The sequence below is a fragment of the Eulemur rufifrons genome, chromosome 17 (genome assembly GCF_041146395.1).
Source record: "Eulemur rufifrons isolate Redbay chromosome 17, OSU_ERuf_1, whole genome shotgun sequence".
In the NCBI taxonomy this organism is placed as follows: domain Eukaryota; kingdom Metazoa; phylum Chordata; class Mammalia; order Primates; family Lemuridae; genus Eulemur; species Eulemur rufifrons.
Genome location: NC_090999.1, coordinates 27,526,080 through 27,538,867, shown reverse-complemented (window position 1 = coordinate 27,538,867; position 12,788 = coordinate 27,526,080). Strand labels below are relative to the sequence as shown.

The following is a 12,788-nucleotide window of genomic DNA, read 5'->3' as shown; positions in this document are numbered from 1 at the left end:
TGTTTCTTTTTCCTCTAGACCAGGAAATGGGTTATGAAAGCATCACGATGTGAACTAAAATTCAATCTGAGGCTCCTCTCCACTCCCACTGGCTGAATAAATGGACTCTTTCTTGGCCAAGGGGATATCCTAAAACTCCCGCCGTGAGAAGGGAGGTCAGACATGCCTCATCATGCCAACTGCACCTACTTAGAGATGTCCTTTGTAACATAACAGGGCTGAGGCTATGCAAGACAAACCTGCACGTCCTCAATTTATACAACAAATACGAGGCTGTAGCTTGTCTCTGATTAACAGACTACCTTATCTTAACTTAAAACATTTTAAGCCTTTAGACAAATCTTCATTTCTTCAAACAATTACAAGTCAAAGAGTCTTTAAACCCACCTATAACCTGTAAGCCCCCACTTTGATATGTCCCACCTTAGGGAGCCAAACCAATGTATGCCTTCCATGTATTGATTTATGACATTACCTGTAATTCCTGTCTCCCTGAAATGTATAAAAACCAAACTGTAACCCAATCACAGCCAGTCCATTTGCCCAAGGCTTCTTGGGCATAGCTCCAGTCCATGGTTCTTAAATTTGGCTCAGAATAAACTTCTTTAAATTATTTTACAGAGTTTGCCTTCTTTTCCATTGACACTGGTAAGTAAATAAATAAAAGTAAAAAAAAAAAAAAAACAACAAAGAGTAATTCTATTTGGCAAAGATTAAATATGTCAATGATACCTAGTGTTGGAAAATATAGATACAAAGAAGCACAGTGGGGGAATCCAGCCCTGGGCACTCTCTCACTGGCTCCCAGCAGATTATTTATCTGCTCTTTCAAAGGCTTGTCTCAATCTCACCATGACTCAAACCGGGGTCACCTCCTCCAAGAAGTCTCTCGTGAACTTGCTTGGACTAGGTATTTCCTGCTCTGACCTCTATACTATGATGATAAGAACGTAAATTATTAATTGATTTTTGGAGGGCAATATGCAGCAATAAATAAATAAATAAAATGACATATAAAAATAAAACTTCATTTCCTTCAATCCAGCAATTTCATTTCCAGGAAATGATCTTAAGAAAATAATCAGGCCCGGCATGGTGGCTCACACCTATAATCCCAGCATTTTGGGAGGTGAGGTGGGAGGATCGCTTGAGATCAGGAGTTTGAGACCAGTCTGGGCAATATAGCAAGACCCCATCTTTAAATTTTTTTTTTTAAATTAGCCAGGCATGCTGTTACATGTCTGTAAGTCCCAGCTACTCTGGAGGCTGAGGCAGGAGGTTTGCTTGAGCCCAGAAGTTCGAGGTTACAGTGAGCTATGATCACGCCACTGCATTTCAGCCTGGGTGACAGAGAAAGATCTTGTCTCAAAAAAATAAAATAAAATAAATAGGACAAATGCCCAAAGATGTATATGCAAGGATCTGCATTATGACATTGCTTATAAAAGCAGAAAATTGAAAATAACCACAATTTCTGAAATTGGAAATTTGTGAAATAAATATTGATATGTCAACAGTGAAAATATCAAAGAATTGTTAAAAATGATAAAGTAGATCTCTACATATGGACAAGTATGATACACATAATATATTGCTATGGAAAACAACAGTTTACAGATCTCATTTTTGTTTTAAAAAATTAATAGGAGCCAGGCGTGGTGGCTCATGCCTGTAATCCTAGGACTCTGGGAGGCTGAGGCAGGATTGCTTGAGCTCAGGAGTTCGAGGTTGCAGTGAGCTAGGCTGATGCCACAGTACTCTAGCCTGGGCAACAGAGCGAGACTCTGTCTCAAAAGAAAAAAAAAATTAATAGGTATACAGTGTATGTACATAATATGTATATAGATAGATAACCCAAATTTTAACATTGGTTATCTCTGGGGATTTGATTACAGAGGGATTTATATTTTCCACTTTAAACATTACTATTTAATATTGTACATTTTTTGTTTTTATTATCGAACTTTTTTTTCATTTTGATTTCAAAAAAAAAAACTATCTACTTGGTCTTTGTTTATTTTTTCACAAGAACCTGAAAAGAATCTAATAACTAGCAACAGGATACTGGATGAATAAACTGTAGTATTTCATGTAACATAACATTACATAGCATTCAAAAAGAATGAACTTCATGACCTACAATATAGAGGAATCATAATAATTGTCAATGGAAATGAAATCAAACTCTGTAAAATAATTTAGAGGTTTATTTGGAGCTGAGTATGTGTGAGCATGGCCCGGAGAGCCAATGCCCAGGAAGCCTTGAGCAAGTGGTGTTGCCACAGTTGGGTTACAGTTTGGTTTTATACATTGCAGGGAGACAGGAATTACACATAAAGTCATAAATCAATACATGGAAGGCGTATGTTGGTTTGGCCCAAAAAGGCAGGACATTTCAAATCAGGAAATTACAGATTATGGGTGGGTTTAAAGATTCTTTGATTTGTAATTGTTTAAAGACATGAAGCTTTGTCTAAAGGCTTGGAATGTTGTAAGTTAAGGCAAGGATGTCTGTTAATCAGAGATAAGCCATCAGACATAGACTCAAGTGACCTGTTAAGTAAATTGATGATCTGTAGGTGTTTTAAGCCTTGTCTTGCATATCCTGAGGCCTGTTAATGAGTTATAAATGATATCTCCAAGAAGGGAGGGAGACATGATAAGGTATGTCTGACCTTTCTCACCACCAGCAACTCAGCTTTAAGATGTCTCTGGGCTCCCCTTGGCCAAGAGGGGGTCCATTCAGTCAGCTGGGGGGTTTAAGATTTTATTTTAGTTCACAATCAGCAATAATTTCATTTATTGTAGAAACAAAGGCAGTGCCAAGTCCTGGTAATCAAGACACTTGATAGTATCAAAACCACGGATGCGGGACTTAATATAGTTTCTATCACTGCTAAAAAGCAAAATGTCACAGGACAAATGATTAGGCTAACAGCCTTAGATTGTGTTTCAGAAGTGATCTATTCCTGACCTAAACCTAGCAATTGTATAGAAACCTGGAGATTCTAACTAGTCTTCCCAGCCCTCTAGAGAACAGAGAGGGTTTACTTGACCAGAGGAAAATTTATGTGATTTCATGTACACTATGTGTACATGATTATGTGATTGCATGTACACCAAAAAGAACACCTCACACCAGGGAGAGGAGGAAAAATGTTTCTTTTTCTCCTGTCTTCAATTCTGAGAATGTCTGGGGACTCACACAGTGCCTGTTACACTGCTTGGCTCCTCAATAGTTGACACTTGTTCTAACCTTTCTACACTGATCTCATTTCTCCCAGCCCTTTTCCCCCACAAAGATGACCCCGTCCTAATCCCTAAAACCTGTGAATATGTTAGGTTACATGGCAAAAGACAAATTAAGATTACAGACGGAATAAGGTTGCTAATTAGGTGACCATGAGGTGAGGAAATTATCTGGGTGGGGTCAATATAATCACAAAGGGCCTTAAAAGTAGAAGGTGGCAAGAGAGAATAATGCAATGTGAGAAAGGCAACAGTAATCTCCCTTTATCAAGGTTTCACTTTCCTCAGGTTCAGGGTTTTGGTTATGCATGATTAACTGTGGTCTGAAAATAGGTGAGTACAGTACAATAAGATATTTTGAGAGAGAGGGAAAGACCACATTCACATAACTTTTACTACAGTATATTGTTCTAATTGTTCTATTTTATTAGTATTGTTGTTAATCTTACTGTGCCTAATTCATAAATTAAAATTTATTATAGGTATGTATGTATATATAGAAAAAAATAGTCTATGTAGGGATTGGCACTATCTGTGGTTTCAGGCATCCACTGTGGGTGTTGGAACTTATTCCATGTAGAAAAGGGGAGACTGGCCAGGTGTGGTGGCTCATGCCTATAATCCCAGAACTTTAGGACTCCAAGGCAGGAGGACTGCTTGAGGCCAGGAGTTCAAGACCAGCCTGAGCAACATAGTGGACTCCAGCTCTACAAAAAACAGAAAAATTAGTTAGGCGTGGTGGCATGCGCCTGCAGCCCTAGCTACTTGGGAGGCTGGGGTAGGTGGATCCCCTGAGCCCAGGAGTTTGAGGTTGCAGTGAGCTATGATGAGGCCACTACATTCTAGCCCTGGGCTAGGCAACAGAGAGACCTGTCTCAAAAAAAAAAAAAAAAAAAAGAAAAAAAAGAAAAGAAAAGAAGAAAGAAAAAGAAAAAAAGAAAAATAAAAAGGGAGATATTGTATTACTGGCATTGAAGGTGCAAGGGGACAATAAATCAAGGAGTTTGGGCAGCCTCTAGAAGCTGAAAAAGGCAAAAGAACAGATTCTCCCCTAGAGCCTCCCAGAAAGGTAGCCCTGCCAACATTTCAATTTTAGCCCAGTGAGACCCTTCTTGTGCTTCTGAGCAGCAGAACCTTAATAAATTTATATTTTTTAAAAAATTGTGGTAACAACACTTGAGATTTACTCTTAACAGAATTTTAGGTGTATAATATTGTTGACTACAGGCACAGTATTTTAGATCACTAGAACTCATTCATCTCCCATAATTGAAACTTTGTGTCAATTAAATTTGTGTTGCTGTAAGCCACTAAGTTTCTGGTAACTTGTTACAGAAGCAACAGGAAATACAGCACCTCATCCAGAGTCTCCCCTGAATTGAAGTTTGGTCCAATCATCCATCTCTCTCCCCTGGACGTCACATTTCCCATCTCCTCTATAACATCTATCACTTCCAGTGAGGACAGGAAATAAGTCCTGTTAATGTTTCTATTTCCATCCTCTAGAAAAGAGTCTACTATTTATTAGGCAGTACTCAATTGTTAACCTGCTAAAATTGAACTTCTGATTCCTAAGCATTCATCTTGTTCTACTAGCTAGTCAATTTACTAAAATTTTGCATGACAAGTCAAGAATTCTCAGTTTGTTTTAGAAAGATTATATAGCTTTTTATCCTTTTTCTTTCTTTCTTTCTTTCTTTTTTTTTTTTTTTTTGTTAGCCACACACACTTGAAATTGGTATTTTCTTTTTCTTTTTAAAGAGAAGGAGTCTAGCTCTGTAGCCCAGGCTGGAGTGCAGTGACCCAATCATAGCTCACTGTAACCTCAAATTCCTGAGCTCAAGCAATCCTCCTGCCGCAGCCTCTATCTACAGTAGCTAGGTCTACAGGCGCACGCCACCACGCCCGGCTAATTTATTTTTTGTAGAAACGGGGCCTTGCTTTGTTGCCCAGGATGGTCTAAAAACTCCTGAGCTCAAGTGATCCTCCCGTCTCAGCCTCCCAAAGTGCCAGGATGACAGGCGTGATCCTAGCATAAGTGCTAGCTAGCTCTTGGTAGCGCATGCCTGTAGTCCCATCTACTCGGGAGGGTAAGGTAGGAGCATCATTTGAGCCCAGGAATTCGAGGTTACAGTGAGCTATGATTGGGTCACTGCACTACAGGCTGGGCTACCGAGCTAAAAACCTGTTTCTTACACGTTTGGATATAATCTTATTTTGTGGGGGGGCGGACTTTTTTTTGAATAAGCAGTTCCAAATACAATAGCGTTGACCAAGGTAATTTGGGAACCACCGATTTCAAAACTATGTGGAAAGCATTTTAAGTACAGACTTCCAGACCCTATCCAAACCTGCTGAATCAGATTTCCTAACGAGAGGATGATGGAAACTATAATTAACTAGTTCCATGTGTGATTCCTTGGCACAGTCAAACCTCTTGCCTCTAAATTACTACAGTATAAAAGCTACTATCTTCCTTTCCCTTTAGATTCTAAGCTCCAGCCCCTCCAAGGACAGTCAGTGCCTCCTACTCCCGGCAACCTCTCAAAGTGAAGAGTCCGCATCAGCCAAAAGCTTCCGGGCCCCGAGTGAGGAGCCTGGAGAAACTGGCTTCCCCCGGATTGAGATCCCAGTCCCACAGTCATCACACACACGCCGGGAGCGCTGAGCAGGCCGCTCCCGCACTCCAGTTTCTCCTTGCAGATGGAGGATCCGAATCTGCGACGTGGCAACAGATCTGATCGAGAACGCGCAAGACAGGTTTGCAGCACCAGCAGCACGGAAAGCCAAACTCCGCCCCGGAACGCGGTCCTGGGCCTAGGCGGGCCAGGCGCAAACACGCCCATCCGGTCGCCACCATACGCCTGCCTGACGCTGAAACCTGATTGGCTCCGCCTGGCTGCGCATCTTCTCTTGGCCCCACCCACACGGCGGCGACGGACGATTGAGAACGCGGCACCGCGCTCCGCAGGAAGTACTTCCCTGGGCGGAAGCTTGTGAGCGCGATATAGCGGAAGTGCCTTCCTTTCCGGTCTCTTTGGTGTCGGCCACAGAAGCGAGATGGTGAGTTGACGGTGGGGGTTTTTCGAATCGTATTCCATCCTTGTCCTCTGCGCCTCGTTGCTTGGTATTCTTGGGGGGCTGGCAGGATTCCGGATAAGGGGAACGGGTGGGCAGGAAAGGGGTGTGCGGTGGCCCTCGAGAACCAGAAGAATGGCTCTTGATTGGTGTCTAGGGGACCAGCCTGTAGCCGTGGAGCTGGCGCCGCAGTAGGTCCCTTGCTTCGGTATGACCTTTGGGGAACCCGCACAGCTCGGCCCTCGAATGGGAGCTGAGGGAAGAAGTTACGGAGCGTTTGGCTCTGAGTAACAGCAAAGGCATTGGTTGGTGGTGCCTGGCAGAAAGTTTTTGCCTTTGAGGTAGGTAGGAAAACCAGTCTTACTTTAAGAAGGGAGATTTCAGAACACTGCAACTCTTGCCGAAGGCTTTAGATAATTGGCATTTGTGGAAATTACAAATTTCTCCCGCAATTGTGGCCTTTATGGTTACATTTAAGTCTTATCAGTGGTTTTCCCTGAAAATGTCAAGAGTAAATGTAGAAATTCCCAGATGTCGGAATAGTTTATTCCCTTAATTTACAGACGAAGGGGACGTCATCATTTGGTAAGCGTCGCAATAAGACGCATACGTTGTGCCGCCGCTGTGGCTCTAAGGCCTACCACCTTCAGAAGTCGACCTGTGGCAAATGTGGCTACCCTGCCAAGCGCAAGAGAAAGTGTAAGTAATGTTTTTCAGGCCAACTGGTTTTGTTTGTATTGCACTTCACTGGGGCAATGGCTTTGAATTGTATTTGGTGTCTGACATAAAATTTGTACATCTGTATGCTGAAGAGTCATATTACTCAAGTATATAGACAGTGGTGCCTTTAAGTTCTGTGGGGGAGAAACCATTTGTAATCTTACCTGAACTTGTGTTTTAGATAATTGGAGTGCTAAGGCTAAAAGACGAAATACCACCGGGACTGGTCGGATGAGGCACCTAAAAATTGTATACCGCAGATTCAGGTACAGTTTTCATGTTTTGATCATTGGTCTTATGGGCTTGAATAAGAACTCTTGTGTGGACGCGTGTAAAAAGGTCCCATCATGATGGTCAGTGGGGGTGAGCTGTTGGAAGCAACTTTTTTGTTTGGCCACCATACCTTAATTTTAATTTGGATTTTTATTAATAATTTTTCATTAAATAGTAATACAAGTGTCTGGAGCATTGGTTTCCACCACCAAAATGTATTTATTAGGAATACCTTCGTCTCACTCTTAATTGGTATCAAAATTTTTGAAGACAATAGTGAATGAGGTCTGGAGTCAGGCTAACTTGGTTCAATTCAGTTTTGTGGCTTTAGGCAGGTCTGCTGTAGAAAACTGCCCCAGTTGCTATTGCCTTTCAGATAGAAAGATACCTTAGGGTCTTGTTACTCAAAAGTCTGGACCTTAAGAGTGAGTTAGAAATGCAGACTCTTCAGCCCACCAACCTGCATTTTAACAGTAGCTTCTAAGAGTAACCAATCTAAGAAGTGATGCAGACTAAGCTTTAAAGTCGTGTTCCCTCCATTACCATGTTCTGTTTCAGTGATTCTCAGCTATTGATACTTGGAGCTGGATGATTCTTTGTTGTGGGGGAATGTCCTGTGCAAAACAGGATATTTTGCAGAATCTCTGGCCTCTATCTACTCAGTCTCTAGAGTATCCAATTTTAAAAGGTTATAAGGCAACTGGGGATTTGTGAACATGCTTAGGTATGTTTGTTCATATGCTGAGGTGCCTCTTCTGTTTACCTACAGTCATTTGTACAGTTGTACAGACTTAGTGCTGTGTAGTCTGCCTAATGTAATGTAGTAGTTCAGAGCATGAACTTGGAGCCATACTGTAAGCTTACTTTGACTTGCCTCAATTTACTCATCTTTAAAAGGGGAGTAATAGTATACTTTTCTTAGGGTAGCTATGAATATTGAGTTAAAATGTAAATCTCTAAGTTAAGCAGTTTAGAAAATGTCTGCCATTAAATATGCTCTTTTTTGCTTTGCTAAGGGAAAATGTTTGGGATCTATCCCTCAGCAGAGAACAATTTTCACAAATACCTTAATTCTCTTGACAAGCTAGAACAAAATAACTGGCCTAGTGACCACTATGGCCAAATAAGTTTTGGGGCCATTATTGCAGTTTTAGTTAACTGTATCCTAAAATGGATATCTTTAAGCAGAATAAAGTAAAGAGTAGCGGCTTATCAGTGATGTTGTAAAAATAAATGTCTGAACATATGAATAACATTGATTTCAGCATTTAACTGAGATAAGCTTGTTTGAAATCTGCTTAACAAAAATTAAAACGTGTGCGTTGTTGCTGAAGTAACTGTTCTTGTTTTTAATGTGGTGCAGGCATGGATTCCGTGAAGGAACAACACCTAAACCCAAGAGGGCAGCTGTTGCAGCATCCAGTTCATCTTAAGAATTTCAACAATTAGTCATACAATAAATGTTTTGGTTTTTAAAAATCTGTATCTGATGTGCTAAGGTATTTTTTAATCAGACTTGCAGTCTCAGTGAATTACTGTAGGTTTGGGGAATGGGACACCTCAATACTGCACTTACTAAATATTGAACTGGGTTTGTAACACTGCTTAAAGCTATTGAGAAACAAGCAGATTCCAGGATTTCTTCAGACGACACTGGACCATATAAAACAATATAGTAAGTTAAGATAGCATGGCTCATATGGCATAGATGGATATTTAAAATGTTAGAGTAAATGAAAGCATAACTTTAGTAGCACGTTCATCTGCTATAGTGTAATGACTGTGGGGGCCAATTTTCAGTCTCGTAGGGATTAGAGTACCAGCGAGAACATAACAGGGTAGGGTTTGAGTGAATTCCCTTTTTTGAAAGGTAGTCTTCCTCATCCTAGCAAACATGCTTGTTGGGCACCTGGGACGTAGGCTGTGTATAAGGTTGGTAGCCTAAGTGAAAAATACATAAGTAGGTTTTAAAGAGAAAGAACCATATGTAAATAAAGATTGAGTAGAAAGTAAAGGAAAGCCAGTGTAAGCCCTGAGATTCATAGATAAAAGGCAATGATAAAACTACCTAGTTGACTTGTTTAAATTGAAGTGTGGCAGCAAGGCCAACTTTGAACTGCTGAGAGGACAGGCGCAATTAAAGGGAGCACAGATACTGTAACAGATACATAAAATAGTAATGTATCCAAGCTGTGCTGTCTAAATTGTAAGCTCTTGTTTTTAGGATATTTAAGGTTCTTAACTTGGCCTTGAAAGGGTTTTCATGATCTTTACTGCCTCACCAACCTTAATCTTTTATCACTAATAACAGATTAGAATGCTTTCTAAGATAACTAGCTAATTACTGCCCTTGTCCTGCTTTTTAACTCCTAATTCATCCTTTAGCTCTCAGCTTAACATTTACTTGTACAGAAGCCCCTGCTGATCTAAATCCTGTTGGGTGTCCTCCCAGTACATGAGACTATCCTTTAGGGTGTATGGTTCCTAGAGTCTGGTTGCCATTTGTTGGTGTGGTTTTACTAATTTCTGTGCCTGTGTTCTCTTGTGAACTGGAAGGCTACTAGTAACTTTCATGGGCAGGTGAGCAGTGGATAGTATAAGAAAGGTGAGATTATTGCTTGTTTCCTGCTGCCTGTGGCTCATGTCACAGAATAGGTTTCAGTGTGAAATTTCTCTGGTGCGATGGTAACAATGCCCATATATCTATCATAGGAGGTTTGCAGACCAAATGAAGTAACCATAGACTCAGAGAAGCAATGGGGGAGAGGTGGGGGTGGCTTAACACTTAGAATAGGGTGTAAACAGGTGGGCTGAGTTGCACTCAGTGAATTCTAGTTTACAAAATATATGTCTTAACTCTAGTTTATCTGATGTCCTGAGGCTCAGAGCTGAGGTTGGGGCAATGGATCCTACTTCAGGAAAAGATGTCTGGGGCCAGTGCTAACACTTGTTCTATTGAGAGGAACCAGTAAACTTGATCCAACATCTGTTGAGTCCCTAGTTGTCCTTGGGCATAGAGCACACACGACACAGATGGGTGTCACCAGTGGGTAACGAAAATGAGATTATGGTACATTGCCTCGTGTCTCATTGTTTACTTGCCTCATTGGTCCCCTACCCCCTTATCACATATGCTTTACTTTTATTTGGCACTTCTCATAGGTTATTAACTTTATAACATGAGTTTCATCTATTTGTTTTTGCTTTTTATGGCAGAATTGAATAATCTCAAATAAAAGCAAATTTGCGTTATGTTAGGCCCTGGCATATTTGTTGAATGGAAGATTGGGAAATGTCACATTAAATTGCCGATCTCTAAAGACAACCGTTAGAAGATTGGTAACAGCCTTGAAGACTGCAAGTTGGCAGAGTTCCTGTGGGTATAATTAAAAGCAGTGAAGTTTCGCCAGTTTTGGCTTGAGAAGTCATGGGCTTGTAATGAAAGTCCAGCAAAGATACCCTGACTCCCAGATACTGTACAGGCCAGCCCAACTTAACCACCTCACACTCCTGCTATGCAGAGAGGATAAGTCACTTACTGATTCTTAGAAACAACTCTGAACTAACTCCAATTTTTACTTGAAAGTCTTAATAAGCAGTGGATCTAGAGATTCAAATTCTAGTCACTACCTTTTGTGGCTGGCTTGCTTCATGTGCCACTTCATTAAACTCCAAGATCCAATCATTTTTATTTGGTGCAATGTTGTGCTCTGTTTCTATCTTTAACAGCACTTAGTCCTGCCTTGTTATAGTTATGTTCAGGTATCCATTATATTTTAAATTTCTGAGCAGAAATCGTGCTTTATCTTTTTTGCAGTATTAGATATAGTTTTGCAAAAATGTTAAATTTATTTTTCTATTCACTAAATGCCTCAGTGTGCTTTTCAATCCTTTGCACTTTGCTCTCTACTTGAAATGCCTTTCCCCCAACTCCCAGTTCTGAAAGTCAGGGAACATCCTTTTACCCTTTTTGACTTTACCAAAGCTAGAGGCTGATTTGCCAGGGAACCTTCAAATATAGCAGGGTACTAGGGTACTTATTTTCACAAGTAACTACTTATGTTCTGTAAAGTTACAAAAGTATAGTGGAGGCTGGGTGAGGTGGCTCATGCCTGTAAACCTGGTGCTTTGGGAGCCCAAGGTGGGAGGATCAGCTGGGGCCAGGACTTCAAAACCAGCCAGGGCAACACAAGACCCCAAATCTACAAAATATATTTTTACAAAAATGAGCTGGGCATGGTGGCTTGAGCCTGTAATCCTACCTATTGGGACTGGAAGGCAGAGGCAGGATTGCTTGAGCCCAGGAGTTTGAGGTTGCATTGAGCTATGATGATGCCACTGTACACTGGGTGGCAGAGTGAGGACCTGTGTCCAAAAAATATACATATATATATATACGTATATATACACACATATATATACGTGTATATATACACACGTATATATACATGTATATATATATGTAGACAGAGCGTGCAATAGCAAGGTTGAGGCTGTGGCTCTTAAAGCCTTTCGGAACCATACCTTAATTTTACCTCCCGTAGTAACTATGCCCTGCATTGAATAATAAACAATGACTAGTAAAGCAAAGGCAAATTCATTCATTCAATAAACTTTTTTGAGCTCCTTCTAAGGCCTGGGCATAGTAATGTTGAAAAGTACAATTTCTGTCCCTAAGAAATTGTCCTCTAGTGGAGACACAGGTGAACAACAATTATATATTGTTCATATATGTGCTATGATGGATAAGTGCACAGGTTGCTGTGAGCACATTGAAAAGGAGTGTCCAAATATGTGAAGGAAGGGAAAGGTTTAAGCTGAGCCAGGAAGGACTTAAAGGAATCATGGTAAGAAAGGAGTTAAGTGACTTTGCCAGCTTTGGAACAGTTGGCATAGTGGTAACCAGTCAAAGCAGGGCATAACCATGAAGCTGCAGATACTGCGATTGTCTGGTCAGGAGAAGGGGTGGGGTGGGGGTATTGGCAAAAGAAGAATCCAGAGGGGTAAGCAGTGATAAATTGGGGAGGATTAGCTTAAAGACAATGGTAAATCACTGAAGATTTCAAACAGTGTTATGTTTTTATTTTTTGAGACAGATTCTCATTTCTGTTGCCCTTGCTAGAGTGCTGTGGCATCAGTTTAGATCACAGATCACAGCAACCTCAAACTCCTGGGCTCAAGCGATCCTTCTGTCTCAGCCTCCCAAGTAGGTGGGACGACAGGCACCTGCTACTATGCCCGGATAGTTTTTTCTATTTTTGGTAGAAACAGGGTCTCACTCTTGTTCAGGCTGGTCTCGAACTCCTGAGCTCAAGTGATCCTCCTGCCTTGGCTTCCCAGAGTGCTAGGATTACAGGCGTGAGCCACTGCACCCAGCCAGAGTGTTATGAATAGTTACCATTTTAGCAAGATTAATGTGGAAGGTGGTATGGATGTGATGAGTCTTGAAGCTGGAAAACCAGGCAACA

General features: G+C 41.0%; 1 protein-coding gene and 1 non-coding gene across 2 annotated transcripts; both read left to right on the top strand.

Moving 5' to 3' along the window:
- Positions 1-6,253: 6,253 nt before the first annotated feature.
- Positions 6,254-8,805, top strand: RPL37 (ribosomal protein L37). The gene is made up of 4 exons (XM_069492398.1): positions 6,254-6,312; positions 6,891-7,026; positions 7,229-7,313; positions 8,684-8,805. Exons 1-4 carry the CDS (start codon positions 6,310-6,312, stop codon positions 8,751-8,753), a joined length of 294 nt encoding a protein of 97 aa, XP_069348499.1. The 5' UTR covers positions 6,254-6,309; the 3' UTR covers positions 8,754-8,805.
- On the top strand, positions 8,527-8,604 carry LOC138398535 (small nucleolar RNA SNORD72). Its single transcript, XR_011236013.1, has one exon. It is a non-coding gene; the product is annotated as a small nucleolar RNA SNORD72 (small nucleolar RNA).
- Positions 8,806-12,788: the final 3,983 nt, after the last annotated feature.

Coding starts and splice junctions, on each gene's coding strand:
- RPL37 (XM_069492398.1), top strand. Junction 7,027..7,228: donor TGCCAAGCGCAAGAGAAAGT/GTAAGTAATGTT, acceptor CTTGTGTTTTAG/ATAATTGGAGTGCTAAGGCT. Junction 7,314..8,683: donor ATTGTATACCGCAGATTCAG/GTACAGTTTTCA, acceptor AATGTGGTGCAG/GCATGGATTCCGTGAAGGAA.